Here is a 20,820-nt window from a genome sequence, read left to right as displayed (position 1 = left end):
CATGGTTGCACACACACCCTGTCTATAGACAGAAGAGAACTATATACACAACATCTCCTTTTGTCCTGTGCAACGCCACCTGCTGCACGGGAGGAACAAAGGGTCCTCCCACCCACACAGTCCACCAAACATCGCATTCCCCCTTTCCAGTTTGAACGTCGCCATTTAGCTGGACCTCGCTTCACTCTTTTCTTCCAGCCTTTTTTTGCATTTCACAACTCTTGCTAAAGGCTCAGAATCAACAGAGTTTTCCTCAGTGTTCTCTTTTGAAGATATATCAGTATTTGCTTTATCTGTATGCTGTTCTTTCTCCACTTGACTGTAGTTTTTCTCGGCGGTTGTCAGCGTTTTGGATGCGAACGTGATTGGTGCTTCCTTGCCGTTCGGCGCCGTTTGTGAGATTACAGCTCCAAGACCACACGGCAATGCATCGGCAGCCAGCGTATCTTCTGGGCGAGCATCTCCTTCAACCTGGTGAATGCATGGTCACACGCTTTGGGCCAGTGCCATTCGACATCCTGTTTTTGCAGGTTGTTCAATGGTGCGCACAAAGTCGAAAGTGCCGGTATGAACTTGCCATGGTAGTTCACCTTGCCAATTAAGCTTTCAAGCTGCTTCACATTTTCGGGCATCAGAAATTTCACAATGACGTCCACTCTTTCTTCCGATGGCTTCAGAACACTTGCCGAGATCACATGTCCGAGATATGTGACCTGTTGTCGGAAGAATGCACACTTGTCCACACTTTACTCAGCAGCTCGGCCATCTTAGCACACCGCAGCACATTCTTCAATGAGGAGTCGCCTGCTGGATGAATGCGTGCGTGCAGCCCATGACCAGTCAATACCGCAACGCATGGTCTTGGCACTTTTTGTAGCATTGAGGTTTAAAATCACATGCCTTTGCCTTGGTGCGAAGTTCGGCAAGAAATTCAGTAGTCATTAATTTACCACAGAAGTCTTTAATGCTTTACTCAATGCTGGCAGCAAGACAACTCAAAAATGGTTACAAACACACCTTGTCTACAGACAGGAGAGAACTATATACACAACATCTCCCTCTGTCCTGTGCAGCGCCACCTGCTGCACGGGAGGAGCAACAGGTCCTCCCACCCCACACAGTACACCAAACATCACAACAATTAACTTTAATCTGTCGTTTTCACCTGGCCCTTCCATATCCCTAGTCTCCCCCTCCCCTAACTTTCAGCCTGAAGAAGGGTCTCGACCCAAAACATCATCCATTCCTTCTCTCCAGAGATGCTGCCTGTCCCGCCGAGTTACTCCAGCATTTTGTATCTATCTTCGGTGTAAGCCAGCATCTGTAGTTCCTTCCTATGCATTGATATTAATGTTTCTTACTTTTATGCAAGGGTTTCATTAGTTACACAATGGAAAAATACTTTAACCAATCTTGGGTACATTTAGTTTATTAACGTGATATATTGGAGTTAGCAGGAACCCAGGTAGTGAAAGCACATGATTAGAACAGGGGAAGAGCTTGTTACTGATTTGATCTGCTGTTTTGCTTGGATCTTGCAGCAGTATAGTTTGAAAACAGCACAGTCCAAAGAGACGCGCGGACCTCTGGGATCTTGGCTAAGATCAGGTTGGTCTCAGCCAAAGCACAAAAGACAAACATCAGAGCTGTTGAAAATGCATGAAGGCCACCTGTGTCTTCATTAGCTTTTTTACTGTAAATTACATTTTAGAAACAAGAGCCCATGAATTGGATTGCATCTGTTTTTGGTTAGCTAAGACATTGTGGCGTTTGGAGTGTTAATGCCAATTTGGGACCACTGCAAACATTGTTGCAAACTTGGCCAAAATCCAGCGTGAAACTGCACGATGGTGATTTGGACCCAGAAACAAGAGCTACAGCAGAACTGTGAGGCTTCTGCTGCGACCGCACTCCAAGAAATGGCAGCCTCTGACACTTGCTGTGTCATGGTCAGAGAAGGGAGAGAGCATTTAAAGGCACACTGCCCTCAATAGTGCCACAACAACATGCCATGGCTGCCATGGAAGGTGGGAGAGGATCGAGGGGAGAGGAAGGCAGCCCGCCACATTTACTCAAAGGGACATTCAAGTCCTGGTCTATTAAACACATGCCCGGACAGAGGTCTGGTTTGCCAGTGCTGCCCAGACTCTCGATGGCTCACAATAATAAGAAATTAGTTGCAAGTGGCTACAGTAGTTCAAACTTATCACATCATTGCATTCTTTTATAAGCAGACTGACATTATGCTCAGCTCAAAGACATACATTATGTCTGCAGGGGCTCATACACAGTAGGTCTGTGCTGAGCTAACAAATTAATAGCTTTGAAATGTGGACTGTGAGCTGTATGAATAAGGATAAGAATAAGGGGTAGGTTTACAAGGTTAATTCCCGGGGTGGCGGGACTGCCAGATGCTGAGAGAATGGAGCGGCTGGGCTTGTATACTCTGGAGTTTAGAAGGATGAGAGGGTATCCAATTGAAACATATGAGATGATTAAGTGTTTGGACACGCTAGAGGCAGGAAACATGTTCCCGATGTTGGGGAAGTCCAGAACCAGGGGTCACAGTTTAAGAATAAGGGGTAATCCATTTAGAACGGAGATGAGGAAACACTTTTTCACACAGAGTTGTGAGTCTGGAATTCTCTGCCTCAGAGGACGGTGGAGGTCGGTTCTCTGGATACTTTCAAGAGAGAGCTAGGTAGCGTTCCTAAAGATAGCGGAGTCAGGGGATATAGGGAGAAGGCAGGAACTGGGTACTGATTGTGCATGATCAGCCATGATCACATTGAATGGCGGTGCTGGCTCGAAGGGCCGAATGGTCTACTCCTGCACCTATTGTCTATAATAAATATCATTAGTTCTCAATTAATGCCAATTTGGGACCACTGCAAAACTATAGCCAATGCCTCAGAATAAAAGGACATACATTTAGAAAGGAGACGAGGAGGAATTTCTTTAGTCAGAGGGTGGTAAATCTGTGGAATTCATTGCCACAGATGCTGTGGAGGCCAAGTCAATGGATATTTTTTAAGGCGGAGATTGACAAATTCTTGATTAGTATGGGTGTCAGGAGTTATGAGGAGAAGGCAGGAGAATGGGGTTGAGAGGGAAAGATATATCCACCATGATTGAATGGCAGAGTAGACTTGATGGGCTGAATGGCCTAACCTGGAGGCTATTAACATGAACTAATGTAGACATTCAAGATCTAACAATGATTTGGGTCTTATCCTCTGTGAAATCGCAAAATAAAATCCTGCAGAATGAAAATAAAAAGTGCTGAAAATACTCAGTATGTCAGGTGGTATCCGTGAAGTTAAACAGAATGAATGCTTTGTGTCAATGACCTTTTATGAGAGCGTTCACATTAGCCCTGTTTTTCTCTCCACTGCTGCTCCGGATCTTTTGAGTGTCTTCAGCATTTTCTCTCTTTATTCCAGTTGGTGGTCCGGGGGTGGATTGCTGCTGGGTTGGGTGGAAGAAGGCCCTGTGAAATCTGGGGACATTAAACTGAAGCACCTGTGTCTGCACAGTCCAGTGAATGCAAGTTCGGTTCTCTGTGAATTCTCTTAATCAACCAATCTTTCAACAACCTTTCCCTACAAACCATCTCAATAAATTATAATTTATATCTTTTATTGCCCACGAAATACTGTTTTTTTTATTCATCCTTTTCCTTATTATATCTTTAGTTATTCCCTCATATCACATTTTTGTTAGGCCCATTCTTAGTTATGTTATGTTCTGAAGAAGGGTTTCGACCCGAAACGTTGCCTATTTCCTTCGCTCCATAGATGCTGTCTCACCCGCTGAGTTTCTCCAGCATTTTTGTCCACCTTATGTTATGCATGTTAGCTGCAAACATTTGTCCTGCTTGACGTTTAACAATCTAAAGAACCGGTTTCTTCTAAACATATTTATTTTAGTTTAGTTTATTATTGTCACGTGTACCGAGGTTCAGTGAAAAGCTTCTTGTTGCGTGCTATCCAGTCAGCGAAAAGATTGTGCATGATTACAATCGAGCCGTCCACAGTGTATAGATCGAGGGTAAAGGGAATAATGTTTAGTGCAAGATAAAGTCCAGTAAAGTCCAATTTGTCCGGTCCAAAGTATTTGTGAAAATATCTATTTTTTAATGGATTAAAATCATGAGACAAAATAACAAAAGAGAAGAACTTTGCTTCTTTTAATCCCAAACATTAGGGATGGCACGGGTGTGCAGCAGTAGAGTTTCTGCCTTACAGTACCACGGAATTTGTTTTGATCCCGACCACCGGTACTGTCTATACGGATTTGTACCTTCTCCCTGTGATCTGCATGGGTTTTCTCCGGGAACTCTGGTTTCCTCCCAAACTCCAAAGATATATAGGTTTGTAGGCTAATTGGTTTGGTAAAAGAATAAATTGCAGCGAGTGTGTGTAGGATAGTGTTAGTGTGCGGGTATTGCTGGTCGGCACGGACTCGGTGGGCCAAAGGGCCTGTTTCCAGTAAGTATCTCTAAACCACACTCAACTAAATGTCTCCATTTATCATGACCCACGGTGATAAGCCAAGGCAAATTGGCTCCAGCCCAATGCAACAATTGTGAAATATCCTATTGTTCCTACAGGGCTATTGCTCTTTGAATGGATTCAAGACAATCAGCAGTCAAAAGTGTTTTATTGTCATATGTCCCAGATATAAATGAAATCCTTACTTGTTGTCCTTATTACAGAGAGATCAGTGGAACGTGGCCAAACACTAAGGCTGTGTGCTTTTCAATTATTGTGCCCTAACATTGCTACGTCAAAATCTGATAGCAATATGCAAATGTTGCCTTTTTTTTGCACTGGTACCACAAGGATTGTGCAATATCTGACCTGTTGGCGAGAGCTGGTCACATACCATGATCAGTTGAGGCTTAGATGTTTTATTTTGTTCGATATAGCTGATGGATTAGTCTAGAATCAGAGGATACACAATTTGCAATGGATTGCAAAAGAACCAAAGTAACATGAGGAAACACTTATTGTGCAATGTCCACAACTGGGATATTAGTGGATATAAGTTCAATTGCAGTGTTCAAAAAGGAGCTGGAAGGAATTTGGAGAGAGTGGGGGAATTTGACTGTTGGATTAGCTCTAACATCGAGCAAGTAGGGACTGGATGGACCCAGCAGCCTCTATTAGGTGCTGGTAAGGCTGCATTGGGAACATTGTGAGCATTTTTCAGCACCATAACTTAGGAAGGATGTGCTGGCTCCGGAGAGGGTCCAGAGGAGCTTTACAAGAATTATCCCAGGAATGAGTAGGTTAATCTATGATGAGCGTTTGTTGGCATTTGGGCCAGAACTCGCTGGAGTTTAGAAGAATGAGGGGGGACCTCATTGAAACATACAGTATAGTGAAAGTCTGGATAGAGTGTGGAGAGGATGCTTCCATTATCAGGAAAGTCTAGGACTAGAGGTCATAGCCTCAGAATTAAAGGGCGGTCTTTCAGGAAGGAAAGGAGAAATTTCTTCAATCAGAGGGTGGTAAATCTGTGGAATTCTTTGCCACAAAAGGCTGTGGAGGCCAAGTCAGTGGATATTTTTAAGGCAGAGATAGATAGATTTTTGATTTGTATGTGTGCCAGAGGTTATGGGGAGAAGGCAGAAGAATGGGGTTAGGAGGGAGGGATAGATCAGCCTTGATTGAATGGCAGAGTAGACTTGATGGGCCGAATGGCCTAATTCTATTCCTATCACTTATGATCTCATGACCTTCATCATGCTGCAACCATTCTGCAACCTCTGTTTCTGAGGACCTTGGCTGCCATTTTCCCAGACAAGCCTACTCCTCTCACTGCATGCATCCTTGATGATCTCCCTTCCCCATTTGACTTGGCTCAGATCCTAAACAGGGACCTGCAGCGGTCACCAACTGCTACACCCATTTCATGTCACCCACCTGACCTCCACCCATTACTTGCACCAATGTCTGTCCCTGGAGGAAACTACAAAGTCCCAAAGAGATGTGAAAAGTAAAATCTCTCAATGGCCATGCTTCAGCCAATGACAATGATTCAGACACTATAATGAGAGTTAGATTTAGCTCTTAGGACTAAAGGAAACAAGGGCTAAGGAATGAAAACAGGAAAGGGGGAATGATTTTGGATGATCAGCTATGATCGAGTTACTGGCTCGAAGGATCAAATGGCCTACTCCTGCACCTATTTTCCTATGTTTCTATCAGCACTCGTATTGATTCTCTGTCGTCTGAGCTCTATTCCAGGCCCAGATTCTAATCTTAACTCCAAATGATTCAACAATCTCCTAAACGCATTTCAGATTTCCTATGTGGAGATGATTAAGGGAGTTGTGAACAGGTGCGCTATTACCCAGGGCAGTTGCAAAATTAATTCATCTCCCAACAATAAAATAATGACCGTCTACCCAAACCTCACCATATAACAATTTATTTTGTAATTTGACAAATGCAGGCAACATTGTACTTCCGAAAAAAAACAATCACACACTCGGATAATCTTGGTTTACATGCTGTGGTGACAGTATGCTGCCACTGAAATAACAAGTCATTTCATTTTGCTAAATGGACAATTCACATGAACACAGATTTATTGGTCGGCTGTACTCAACTGTTACTGATTTTCTACCTTACAATCTGTTCCGTTCACCATCCCAGTACAGCAATGGCTTTCTTCACTGACATAATTATCCATACCATATATATATTGGTATATAAGCCTTCCAGCGTCTACCTTGATGAAAATGGAAAAGCTCTGACCAGTTTGGGAACCCAGTTTTCTACCTAAAGCCAACAAGCGGGTGCAAAGGCACGGATAGGAAAATGGAAAACAAATCTATTTCCGTTATGAAAGATTCACAGCTCTCTCACAGCGGACATGCTCTCTCCCTCAGTAATGGAAGAACAAAATAAAAGGGGATATTGTGGAAGAATAGAAGCTAGAAATAGGAAGTGGCCATTTACTGTGACTTGCCATCTTCTTTGAAGAATGCAACACCATGATTTGAAGGCCAGCATCAAGGTATTAAGATTAAATCTACAAAGGATTCAGAACATAAACCTCCAGTTGACTTTCAATTGACAAAGCCTGATTTGTGTAATCTATCCAGGTGAATGTAACTGAAACAAGCAGCTTGTACTGAACAGGGGGAAATCAAAATGTGAAATGATTCTTGCTTGCACTGAAACTAAAACAAATTTAAAATAAACAATACAATTTTGGAGTCCATTTAAACAGTCGTGCTGGCTAAAGATTTTTAATGCCTGGTTTATTCCTCTGCTTTTGAGAAACAACTGCAGATCAGAGATTTCCACGTGACAAACCTCTGAGTTTACAATCAAATATTTCCATGTGTTTTTCACAGTTGATAATACTCCACAATTTTTAAAGATTTAAACATTACATTTTAATACTTACATTTGAAATATATTTTATAAAAATGGAATATATCTTTAAATATATTGTAGCTTATATGTTGGTAGAAAGATATGAAGATAGATCAATGCATTTCTTTTTAATTGTTTTCATGTGTAAATCTTGCTGGTTTTGTTCCAATCTGAATGTAAATTTTCCATTTTGTTTTTCCTAACTGTTTTACCTGTGTGATACTTCCTCTGTAGTTAAAACTGGTTTAATTCTTGGTTGCAGCGATAAAGTTAATTGTTCTGTTAGTTTCAAGAATTTTTTTTAGGTAAATTAGCAAAGAACTAACATCAGCAGAAGTGTCAAACTCCCATAGGGAATTAAACATTGTACACTCACAGTCAGAGCAGAGCAGTTGTTTTAAATTTCAATGCAACTATTTAATAATGCGTAATCTTTTTTTTTAAACTTTTCTCATTATGTATTGTCACTTGGCTAATTTGGCAAGCTAACCAACCAAGGGTTCATTGACATTTCATCTTCAATTAGATTTCCTCTATTTGTTTCTTTCAAATGGCTCTCATCGTCAGGCCAGACTTCAACGTTGATCCCGGATTCATCGATTTCCCTCTCAGCCGTCATCCGACGCCGCGGACTCTGCTTCCTCCGAGGAGCTGCTGTGGTGGATTTTCCCGTCATTCTTCATGCTGGTGAAGGTCTTCTTGAACGCCTCCATCATGGCGTGCGCTAATTTTTTGGCTTCGAGCTTACTCCCACATTCGACCGCGTGGCAATCTATCTGGTAGGACAAATCGTCATTGATCTCTCTGTAAAGCCATGCAAAGATGTTGGTGCTGACGTGGTGATCTGCTGTGCAATAGGCAATGCGCGACACCTGGAACGCATCCATTTGGACCGCGGCCTCCCTCCTGGAATCCAAATGGTGGAGACGGACCTGGAAAGGGCGGATCTCCAAAATGGCATTGGCTGACGATATGTCTTCTTGATCCATTGCCTCCTTCTCCCACAACTCTACAACTGACCTCTCGGTGCAGCCCGACGTAAATTGTGTCCCCTTCATGACCACTTTTCCTAAGTACCTCACCTGTGAACAACAAAAAGAAAATCAAATGATTAGAACAATCGTGAATATTAACTAGTAAGAAGTTGATGGAAACAAATACGTCATCTTCCATGTCAATAAATTACATTTACTAGCTTTACTACAGCGAGTTTTCAAAATAAGTGTAAACATCCACAAGGTTTAGCATTCAAATAACTGTGCGCATGCGGTAAGTAAATTATCAGTGGGCACAGTTCTATATTCTGTTCAATCTTGTCCCTCCGCATCCTTCTAAAGTTATGGGAGCACAATTAGGTCATTCAGCCCATCGAGTCTACTCTGCCATTCAATCGTGGCTGACCTATCTTTCCCTCTCAACCCCATTGTCCTGCCTTCCCCTCATAACCCTTGACACCCTTAAGGGCCTGTCCCACGAGCATGCGACCTGCATGCGGCGAGCGCGACCAAACCGGAAGCGGGGGCCGCGCGGAGGTCGAGTGAGTGACGTGAAGTTCGAGCGAAGTCCGCGGGAAGTTCGCGCGTGACGTACGGAGTCAAGGCGCTGCGCACGCCCGTCGAGGCGATGCGTATGGCGTCGAGGCGGCTGCGGGCCGGCATGCCGTTGCCGCGCGGAATTTTTGAACACGGTCAGTTTTTCGGAGCCCCGCACATTTTTCGGGGCCAGCTCCGCACAACTCCATATGGCTCCTGCGATCGAAGTGGGACCGACCCCGCGAGGCCGTACGGTTGAAGCGACCACGTTAGGTCGCGCTTGCCGCATGGAGTCGCATGCCCGTGGGACAGGCCCTTAACTGATCAAAAATCTGTCAATCTCCGCCTTAAAATACCCAATGTCTTGGGCTCCACAGCCGTCTGTGGCAATGAATTTGACAGATTCACTACTCTCTGGCTAATGAAATCCCTCCTCAACTCCTTTATAAAGGTATGTCCTTTTATTCTGAGGTTATGGTCTCTGGTGCAAGACTCTTCCACGAATGGAAACACCCTCTCCACATCCACTCTATCCACTGTATCCATGCCTTTCACTATTCGGTAAGTTTCAATGTGGTCCCCCCTCAATCTTCTAAACTCCACAAGTACAGGCCCAGTGCCTTCAAACGCTCATCATACGCTAACCCAATCATTCCTGGTATCATTTTCATAAATCTCCTCTGGATCATCCCCAAAGCCAGCATGTCCTTCCTCAAATATGGGGCCCAAAACTGTCCTCAATACTCCATATGCGGTCTGACCAGTGCCTTATAAAGCCTCAGCATTACATCCATGTTTATATATTTCCAGTCCTCTCAAAATAAATGCTGGCATTGCATTTACCTTCCTTACTACCAATTCAACTTGCAAACTAACTCTTTGGGAATCCTGTTCCATGGATTATTATTGGTGATCAATGTACCATCTATTTGTTCGGCATGAATGGGCCAGCAATGAGACAAAATTAAAAGGAGCACTGTAATACAGTTTTATTTCCGAGAAGGCTTTAGGTTGGACCGCCAGCACTCCTGGTGGAAATACATGAGGCCCCACGATATTTAAAGAATATTGGGATCTTCTGATGTAGCACATTCCTGATTACTGATGGCAGCTACAGGTTTACATGCTGTACAGAGCAGAAAGTAGTCCGACCACTGAATGAAAATAACTAAGAGGAATTTGTTTTGCAGCTTTTCGGCAAGAAGACAGGTATAATTTCTCCCTCTGCATTGTGCAGCTCATTCTGCAGAAATGCACCTGTCAATCTGCAAGTTGTCAGCTGGATTGTTGTTTACCAACAGTGACAGCCCCGTCAAAATGTGTCAGGCAACAATGCTTGATAGACAATGTCATCATCCTCTTCACTGTTAATCTAATGAGCTTTGCAAAAGAAAACTGACCCAAACGTCTCTGTCTGCACTGATATCGCTGGACACGGCAACTTGTCTAGAATGTACAAGGCGTGATTAGTACTTTTGCAGATGATGCAGGCAGGTGGGACTAGTGTGGATGGGTAACACATAAGGGTTAGAAAGTTATAGACATAAAAAGCAGAAGCAGCTCAGCGGGACAGGCAGCATCTCTGGAGAGAAGGAATGGGTGACGTTTCGGGTCGAGACACTTTTTCAGGAAGAAAGGGGAAGTGGCCATGCAGCTCATTAGTTTGCATGAGATGGATGCAGGACGTGGCAAGAGACTGTGCAGCGGCAGGTCTGGTTCACGGCTGCGAGAGAAAGATAAGCCTGTTCGATTAACTTTTTGTAACTTCGTCCCCCATCTCTCCTGCAGAAGATGTTGTTCCTGGACTTAACATTGCCACCAATCATGCTCCAATGTGGCAGATTTGACATGCGCAGCTTCTTGGCTTCCTATCCAGTGGTTTGGATTTTTTGTTTTAGTTTAGTTTTTAGTTTTTTTAGTTTTAGTTTTAAAGATACAGAGTGGAAGCAGCCCTTTGGCCCACCGAGTCCACGCCGGCCAACGGTCACCCGTACACTATTTCTATCCTACACAATAGGGACAATTTACAGAAGCCAATTAACCTACAAAACAATTTGTTTAAGAAGGAACTGCAGATGCTGGAAAATCGAAGGTAGACAAAAATGCTGGAGAAATTCAGCGGGTGAGGCAGCATCTATGGAGCGAAGGAAATAGGCGACGTTTCTGGCCGAAACCTGAAGAAGGGTTTCGGCCCGAAACGTTGCCTATTTCCTTCGCTGCATAGATGCTGTCTCACCCGCTGAGTTTCTCCAGCATTTTTGTAAACCTACAAAACTCCACGTCTTTGGGATGTGGGAGGAAACCGGAGCACGTGGAGAAAACTGAAGCGATCACAGGGAGAACGTACAAACTCCATACAGACAGCACCTGTAGCCAGGATCGAATCCGGGTCTCTGGCGCTGTAAGGCAGCAACTCTATCGCTGCGTAAAATTTGCGCACAAGGACTTGCAGGAGGTGGTATTAAAGAGCGCAGCCTCAATGGCTTTCCCCCTGTACTTGGAGGAACTGAGGTCATTGTTGTTATCTGATGGTTTTGTGTAAAATGACCCAATTCAGCAGAGACTGAACCTGTTTAGAACATTTATATTTATGCAGCTTCAATGTCACATCGCTTACCTACAGAGCCAATACAGGAAGAATAAACATTACACTTCCAAAAGCACAAAGAATAAAATTGTAATTTTAGTAATGGCTAACAGATGGCAGAACTATTTGTCTCATACTAAAAAACATTTGGCAAGCAAACACAAATGTATCTGGTTGCGGTATTTGTACTCAACCTCACTTAGACTTAAGGATGGTTCTAACTTGTACAGATGCCTGTTGTCTATTTCCTGAACTTTAAGTCAACAAACCAGACGCAACAGCTTCATCTTCCAGCCCTGTGTGACCATCCAGACCTCAAAACAGATTAGTTTTTCCACAAAATTCTGAATGCCTGAGATTTTTTTTACAACTTTTTATCGTAGAAATGGTTTAGCCCCTTGCATCACATCCATTTGCAGTCTCCATGAAACCAGCTATTTGGAATTTTTTAATTCCTTCCACTGCACAGTATATGTCTGTAACTGAGCAAAATTTGGGGAAGGGCATTAATAATTTTTTATTATTATGAAGTGTGCAAAAGACAATCTTACCATGTTTGCAGAAATAAAGGACTGCACTTTACTTTAGATTTTAGAGATACAGTGTGGAAACTGGCACCTTGACCCACTGAGTCTATGCTAACCAGCAAACGTCCCCTACACTAGCGCTGGAGAAACCGGAGCACCCGGAGAAAACGCGTGTGGTCCCAGGAAGAATGTACAAACTCTGTTCTGACTTCACCCCATAATCAGGGTCGGACCCGGGACTATGGCACTATAAGGAAGCAACTCTACCACTGTGCCGCCCCTTAACTGCAGATGCCGGTTTATAGCAAAGATAGGCACAAAGTGCTGGAGTAATTCAGCGGGTCAAGCAGCATCTTAGACAGGTCTGAAGAAGGGTCCCGACCCAAAATGTCACCCATCCGTTTTCTCCAGAGATGCTGCCTGACTCGCTGAGTTACTCCAGCACTTGGTGTGTCTTTCTTTCCCATATATATTTGTTGGATTGAATCTAATGCATAGCACAGGTCTAACAAGGATCTAATCGTTTTTCAACATTTATGTGAATGAAAAACTTCCAATTATTTTTTTTCTGAAAATCTGGATTTAAATTCAGTAATGGGTAGGGGAATAGCGGTCAGATCTTGCAGTGTGTCCCATAATGATACCGACAAAATAGCTTGCGCTCTGAGGCTGAGAGAGGCTAGTTCACAGCAGGATTGCTGTTATTATTACAGGCAATCTGCAGTCATTTTGTCCACTCCTGGCAGTGAATGGTATACTGAACCATGCCTCTGCATATTTTGCTACAGACATGCCTCTGGAGTGTTAAACATTTCAGGCAGTACTCCAACCAAAGTACAGAGTTTGCCTTGTCCCCCATACCACACACCACTAGTGAATGTTCTTGTCATTTGCACCATCTGCTATTTTTTTTTAATGAATCTCGCCACATTCTGACCATGTGTTGTGGATTGTGCATCACCTCGCTGAATCTTCAAACGGTTCAGGAATTTGTTCACAATATCATGAGATCAACTCAAGGGCATTCATGTGTAATAATCCATTTGTTCAGCACTCGATTTAATTCTGATATCCAATTAATCAATAGTTGCAGATTAAGCAGCTTCATAAGGAGGGATACTTCGCTGGCTGTAATTACACAGAATAGATTTTACAGCTTTTACTCAGTACAAGATTATTGGCGTTAGAAATGCACTGACTATAATAATAAATAAAAACTATATTCGACAAAAATGGCACACCAATAAAACACTGAAGTGTTAAATACAATAAGTAATTTCCTGGTCCATTTGCTTGGAAACCCATGCTGTCTATATAACGAGCGTTAACAATAGACTGGCTTTTCCCCAGATTTGTCTTTCAAATGACATCATGCAATTATTGGCGGAGCAAACCTTTTCTTTTTATCCCTCCGTCTTTTTGGTTGCTTTTAGGTTTGCGTAGAGGTTTAGGTTTAATATTGTCACATAGCGAGGTAAAGTGAAAAGCTTTGTATTGCATATTATCCAATCAGATAATACTGTATAAATACAATCACGGCACACTCAAGGGGAAGATACAGAATGCATCTGTATCTGTTGTAGTGCTTAGTTTTTTTTAAGTTTTTTTAGTGTTAGAGATACAGCGCAGAAATAGGCACTTCGGCCCCCCGAGTCATCGTCAGCCAGCAATCCCTGTGCACAAACACTGTCCTACACAATTTACAATCTTTACCGAAGATGTCAGCTGATATACATCGGTGAGACCAAACGGAGGGTGGGCGATTGTTTTGCCGAACACCTCCGCTCGGTCCGCAATAACCAACCTGACCTCCCGGTGGCTCAGCACTTCAACTCCCCCTCCCATTCCCCATCCGATCTCTCTGTCCTGGGTTTCATCCATGGCCAGAGTGAGCAACACCGGAAATTGGAGGAACAGCACCTCATATTCCACTTGGGGAGTCTGCATCCTGCGGGCATGAACATTGAATTCTCCCAATTTTGTTAGCCCTTGCTGTCTCCTCCCCTTCCTCAGCTCTCGGGCTGTCTCCTCCCAACCCTCAGCCCTCGGGCTCCTCCTCCTCCTTTTTCCTTTCTTCTCCCCACCACCCCCCATCAGTCTGAAGAAGGGTTTTGGCCTGAAACGTCGCCTATTTCCTTCGCTCCATAGATGCTGCTGCACCCGCTGAGTTTCTCCAGTATTTTTGTGTACCTTCGATTTTCCAGCATCTGCAGTTCCTTCTTAAACACTTAACCTACACACATGTATGTGTTTGGAGTGTGGGAGAAAGTCGAACCACCTGGAGAAAACCCACGTGGGAACGGGGAGAACATACAAACTCCCTACAGACAGTACCCGCTGTCAGGATCTAATCCGGGTCTCAGCAACTCTACCGCTGCGCCACCGTGCAACTCTGTGTTGTAGTGCTACAGTTCTACAGACAAAGTCCAATGTCTGCAATGGGGTGGAGGTGAATCGGACAGTACCCTGGCTTATGGAAGGACCATTCTGAAGCCTAATAACATAGGGAAAGAATCTGTTCCAGCAAGACAATGATCCTAAACATACTTCCCGCCATCCCGGGAAATAACCTTGTAAACCTATGCTCCACTCCCTCAATAGCAAGAATGTCATTCCTCAAATTAGGGGACCAAAACTGCACACAAAACTCCAGGTGTGGTCTCACCAGGGCCCTATCTATACACCTGCAGAAGGACCTCTTTGCTCCTATACTCAATTCCTCTTGTTATGAAGGCCAACATGCCATTCAGTTTCTTCACTGCCTGCTATACCTGCATGCTTACTTTCATTGACTGATGAACAAGAACCCCCAGGCCCCGTTGTACTTCCCCTTTTCCCAACTTGACACCATTTAGATAATAATCTGTTTTCCTGTTTTTGCTACCAAAGTGGATAACCTCACATTTATCCACATTAAACTGCATCTGCCATGCATCTGCCCACTCACCCAACCTGTCCAAGTAACCCTGCATTCTCATAGCATCCTCCTCACAGTTCACACTGCCACCTAGCTTTGTGTCATCTGCAAATTTGCTGATGTTACTTTGAATCCCTTCATCTAAATCATTGATGTATATTGTAAATAGCTGCGGTCCCAGCACCGAGCCTTGCGGTACCTCACTAGTCACAGCCTGCCATTCTGAAAGGGACCCGTTAATCCCTACACTTTGTTTCCTGCCTGCCAACCAATTTTCTATCCACTTCAGCACTCTACCCCCAATACCATGTGCCATAATTTGGCCCACTAATCTTCTATGTGGGACTTTATCAAATGCTTATCAAAAGTCCAGGAACACCACATCCACTGGCTCTCCCTTGTCCATTTTACAGAGGCTGCACTGCAAGATGCAAACCACTACTTTGCCTCAAAAATAGGATGGCCAGGTTACAGTTTGCCAGGAAGTACTTAAAAGACCAACCACAGTTCTGAAAAAAAGGTCTTGTGGACAGATGAGACGAAAATTAACTTATCAGAGTTATGGCAAGAGCAAAGTATAGCAGAGAGAAGGAACTGCCCAAGATCCAAAGCATATCACTTCATCTGTGAAACACGGTGGTGGGGGTGTTATGGCCTGGGCATGTATGGCTGCTGAAGGTACTGGCTCACTTATTTTCATTGATGATACAACTGCTGATGGTAGTAGCATAATGAATTCTGAAGTGTATAGACACATCCTATCTGCTCAAGTTCAAACAAATCCTCAAAACTCATTGGCCGGCGGTTCATTCTACAGCAAGACAATGATCCTAAACATACTGTTAAAGCAACAAAGGAGTTTTTCTAAGCTAAAAAATGGTAAATTCTTGAGTGGCCAAGTCAATCACCCGATTTCAACCCAATTGAGCATGCCTTTTATAAGCTGAAGAGAAATCTGAAGGGTACTAGCCCCCAAAAACAAGCATAAACTAAAGATGGCTGCAATACAGGCCTGACAGAGCATCACCAGAGAAGACACCCAGCAACTGGTGATGTTCATGAATTGCAGACTTCAAGCAGTCATTGCATGCAAAGGATATGCAGCAAAATACTAAACATGACTTCTTTCATTTACATGACATTGTTGTGTCCCAAACATTATGGTGCCCTGAAATGGGTGGACTATGTATAAACACTGCTGTAATTTCTACATGGTGAAACTAACATGTATAAAATCTGAGGTACACAAAAAAAGCTGGAGAAACTCAGCGGGTGCAGCAGCATCTATGGAGCGAAGGAAATAGGCAACGTTTCGGGCCGAAACCCTTCTTCAGACTGATCGGGGGTGGGGGGGGGGGGGGGGGACAAGAAAGGAAAAAGGGAGGAGGAGCCCGAAGGCTGGGGGATGGGAGGAGACAGCAGGGGGACTGAGGAAGGGGAGGAGACAGCAAGGACTAACAAAATTGGGAGAATTCAATGTTCATGCCCCCAGGATGCAGACTCCCCGAGCGGAATATGAGGTGCTGTTCCTCCAATTTCCGGTGTTGTATAAAATCTGACAATGTGCACTTTAACCAGTGATTTTGTTCTATTACAAATCTCAAATTATGGAGTGCAGAGGCAAAGAAATAAACGAGGGGTCTTTGTCCCAAACATTATGGAGGGCATTGTAGATTTGGAACTTCAGATTTAATCCACACATTTTATGATACATATCTGATCACTGGAAATTATGCTGACAAAACTGCATTGAAACATGGGACCCAAGCATTAACTTGACATCTCTTTGCAGTTACATATCTCAATTTAACTAACTAAGTCTCAAATATAGGCTTTTAATTACCTCCGATTATAGCCGATGACCTTATCCACATACAATAAGTGTATTGCCTCTGTTTTGGCATTACATGCACCAATGAACATAGAGTCGTTGAGTCATACAGCGTGAAAACAGTCCCTTTGGCCTAACTTGCTCACACTGACCAACATGTCCCATCTACACATGTACCACCTGCCTGCATTTGGCCCATTTCCCTCTAAACATGTCCTATCCATATACCTGTCTTAATGTTTCTTAAACATCGCGATAGTACTTGCATCAACCACCTCCTCCAGCAGCTCATTCCATACAACCACCACCCTTTGTGTGAAAAGGTTAGGTTCCTATTAAATCTTTCCCCCCTCACCTTAAACCTGTGTTCTCGATTCTCCTATTCTGGGCTATCGATCTATTCCTCTCATGATTATGTACACCTCTAAACTGTACTGTACTGTTCTGTTCTGTGTTCCAGATACATCTTTGACATTTGTAGAGTTACACAAAAATGTTTAAAATAATGAATGAAAAGGGACAACATCCAAATTCATGTTAAAGCTCTTAATTTTCTATATCAATCTGATATACAAAGAAAGAACTACAGAAAATTGAACTTTATTTTTCAAAATAGTGATAATGACATTCTCTACAACAAATGGGACAACATGGAGCCTGGACACATGGGACATTTCAGCAGTTTGTCCCTCACTCTCCCAAGTTTTACCCATTAAGCACTTCCATATGCTATTGTACATATGCTCACAATTACTAGCTGTGTAATAGTTACTTCTGGAATACATTTCGTTTTCTAACCATGAAATACATGTGGGAAGTATGAGGGATTTATTTTTGTGTGCAATGATTGCATTAGTAACTCCTTGCTAAACCTGCTGCCGTTGAGTCCAACATTTCCGTATGAAGTAGTTTGCACCGTTCCTTTTTCCAAGCATAGGCCAAAACAGCTCACCTTTCCACCAACTCCAATTGCAATGGCCAGACAAGTTGATTTGCAGCACCAAGGGTTCAGTGGTAGGGTATAATGAGTCTGTATCTACTACAGTGCAGTCCTCACCTCCCATCTGTCTCATTGAAGACCTTTGAACTATCTTCAAACAAACTTTATCAGACTTCAATGTCATGTCTTGCACTAAATACTATACCCGTTATCCTTTATCTGTGCACTGTCGAAGGCTTGATTGTATTTATGTATAGTCTATTCTTTGGCTGGTTAGCACGCAAACAAAAACTTTTCACTGTATCTCGGTACACGTGACAATAATACACAACATTAAACTCAACACCCAAAATGCTTTGATAACTTTTGACAGGAGGCAAGATTGTAGTGTGAGCTACACTTCCAGGAAAATATCACACCGATTTTCAGCTCATACATTTACGATGAAAAAACTCCAAACATGCAGCTTGGTAGGAAAATTAATACAATTATTACTTTACTAAAAGGTAATCCAAAGATGTTGTAATCGTATGTACATGATACCCATAAATAATGAGGAGCGTGCATGACCACAGTAAATTCTAGTCAGTTTATTAAAAGGACTGAGCTGGGTTTAAAGGAAATTCCACTGTGCCTGTGATAACGTCTCAAAGTTCTGCAGAATATCACGGATCAAATTTGGATCCCACTGCGATAATAGTAGGAATCACATCCAATTAATTTAGAAACACTTGGGTAGGCACCAGAAAAATTACTTGGAACTTGAAACATAAGATCCTGAATGTCTTGAGAGGATGGATGTGGAGAGTATGCTTCCTTGTGCGTGAGTTTAAATGCAGGGTCACTGTTGCAAAATAATGATGTCCATTTATTACAGACATGAGTCAATATGTTCTCTGAAACCCCTCTTCAAAAGTCAGTGAAAGCAGATGCCTTGAATAGTTTTAAGGCAGAGGTAAGGTTCTTGATAAAGAAGGATGATGAAAGGTTATAGGATGTGGGTGGAAATGTGGAGCTGAGGTTAAGACTAAACAAGGCATGAACTTATTGAATGGAAGAGGATCAAGAGGATGAGATCTACTCCTGCTCCTAATTCCATACGATTTACATCACAGAAGCAGCTAGGGGCAGCACAGTGGTGCAGCGATAGAGTTGTAGAGTTGCTGCCCTACAGCACAATAAACCCGAGTTTGATCCTGACTACGCGTACTGTCTGTACGGAGTTTGTTCGCTGTCCCTGTGACTGTGTGGGTTTTCTCTGGGTGCTCCGGTTTCCTTCCACACTCCAAAGACATACAGGTTTGTAGGTTAATTGACTTCGGTAAAAATAGTAAATTGGCCCTCGTGTGTAGGACCCGGTGAGACAACGGGCCTGTTTCCAAGCTGTATCTCGAAAGTCTAAAGTTTCTGCCACTGATATGTCTCATATTCCCCAAAAACAGACATGAATGCTGCTGAACTACCAAGAAACTCTTCAGGGCACAGAAGCTGCCAGATCCACCTACTTATAAATGACTCAATATGGCAACTATTAATCCCAGTTAAACTGTTTGCCAAGCCATACCAATGCCAGAGCAACAAGGAGTGGAAAACAAACGCTGGCCCACTTGTACAGCGCACTTTTGAGACAAAAGACTGGAGGCCCATGATGCATCCAAATCACCAATAAAGCCACATGGCTGACTTGGCAGAAAATGTGATGAAAATCAGACATTCACATAGATGGATCAAATCTCCCAATTACTCAACGCCCAACTTCACGACAGTAGGTACTGTAGATGTGGTGTCCTGTTCTGATTATTTGTGGGGCAGGTTTAACTTCTCTTAGGCAGGGATTTCAATTATTTATTTCAATTTCCAATAGAGATTTCTTGGCAATCCCAGGATTGCATTGTGATGTTTATTACTTTGACATGCTGCGATAACAGAGGCAAATAATCAGGCTTGAACGTGGTTGAACAAGCTGAGGAGGAATAGAGCTTTCCTGTTTCCTATTAAAGATCAAGAATTGTTCTTCCACAAACTTCCTTCAGCTGCAAATGTAGACAAAAATGCTGGAGAAACTCAGCGGGTGAGGCAGCATCTATGGAGCAAAGGAAATAGGTGACGTTTCGGGTCGAGACCCTTCTTCAGACTGATGTGGGGATGGGGTGGTTGGGGGGGGGGGGGAAGAAGAAAGGAAGAGGCGGAGACAGTAGGCTATGTGAGCGTATAGTTGCGTATAGTTGGAGGGAAAGGGGAATCACAAAGGGGGGGCAGAGGGAGAGGAGGTTATTACTCCCTCCGTGATTCCCTCTTCCCTTCAACTCTACACCCCCACAGCCCACTGTCTCCGCCTCTTCCTTCTTACCGCCCCCCCCCCCCCCCCCCCCCCCCCAAGGGGGCAAGGTGGGAGTGGTGAGTGGAGATGAAGTTACTTCAAATTCAATGTTCATACTGCTGGGTTGTAAGTTGCTCTGCATTTTGACACCCATTCCTTTTTCTCTCGAGATATTGCCTGACCAACTGAGTTACTCTGTGTCTATTTTTAGTATAAACCAGCATCTGCAGTTCTTTGTTTTTACATTTTGACTGGACTCAAGACATGGCAGGTCTGTCCACAGCCCATTGTATTGCGCTATGTGTCTGCATCGTCTCCTCGTGCCTCCAGAAGCAACAGTGGAAAAGTACAAATGCCTCTGATTTTGATTTGAAGCACTGATGCCAAAGACAGGCTGGTTTTGTTTCGTTACACACCCAGAGATTTTCAGGACATTCTCCCAACCTCATTGGTTGACTGATGAATTAGTTATCCATAACTGTCTGAAAACAGGTTGAGCCACTGATAGCATCTTTAACCGCAAATTCCACTGTGTGATTAAGAGTGGAACAATTTGACAGAAGAATGGGAAACTAATCAAACTACGTCACTGCTGCCACTGCTTCACCTTGAAGGAGGGTCCCAACCCGAAATGTCACCTATCCATCTTCTCCAGGGATGCTGCCTAACCCGCTGAGTTACTCCAGCATGTTGTGCCTTTCCTTGGTAAACCAGCATCTGCAGTTCCTTATTTCTACATCTTACTTTGAACCATCATCCTGTTAACTGCAGA

General features: G+C 43.4%; 1 protein-coding gene across 3 annotated transcripts in view; it reads right to left on the bottom strand.

The window, feature by feature from the left end:
• Nucleotides 1–6,422: 6,422 nt before the first annotated feature.
• The window catches only part of pid1 (phosphotyrosine interaction domain containing 1), a 122,121-nt gene continuing 107,723 nt past the window's right edge, over nt 6,423–20,820 (bottom strand). For all 3 annotated transcript variants that reach the window (XM_055645660.1, XM_055645658.1, XM_055645659.1), the window contains exon 3: nt 6,423–8,476. In XM_055645660.1, the coding sequence (XP_055501635.1) occupies nt 8,003–8,476 (474 nt within the window). In that variant the 3' untranslated portion in view covers nt 6,423–8,002. The remainder of the gene's footprint in view (nt 8,477–20,820) is intronic.

Source organism: Leucoraja erinacea, chromosome 14 (assembly GCF_028641065.1).
Source record: "Leucoraja erinacea ecotype New England chromosome 14, Leri_hhj_1, whole genome shotgun sequence".
NCBI lineage: Eukaryota > Metazoa > Chordata > Chondrichthyes > Rajiformes > Rajidae > Leucoraja > Leucoraja erinaceus.
Note: the sequence above shows the minus strand (reverse complement) of the source record. Positions and strands in the feature narration are given on the sequence as shown.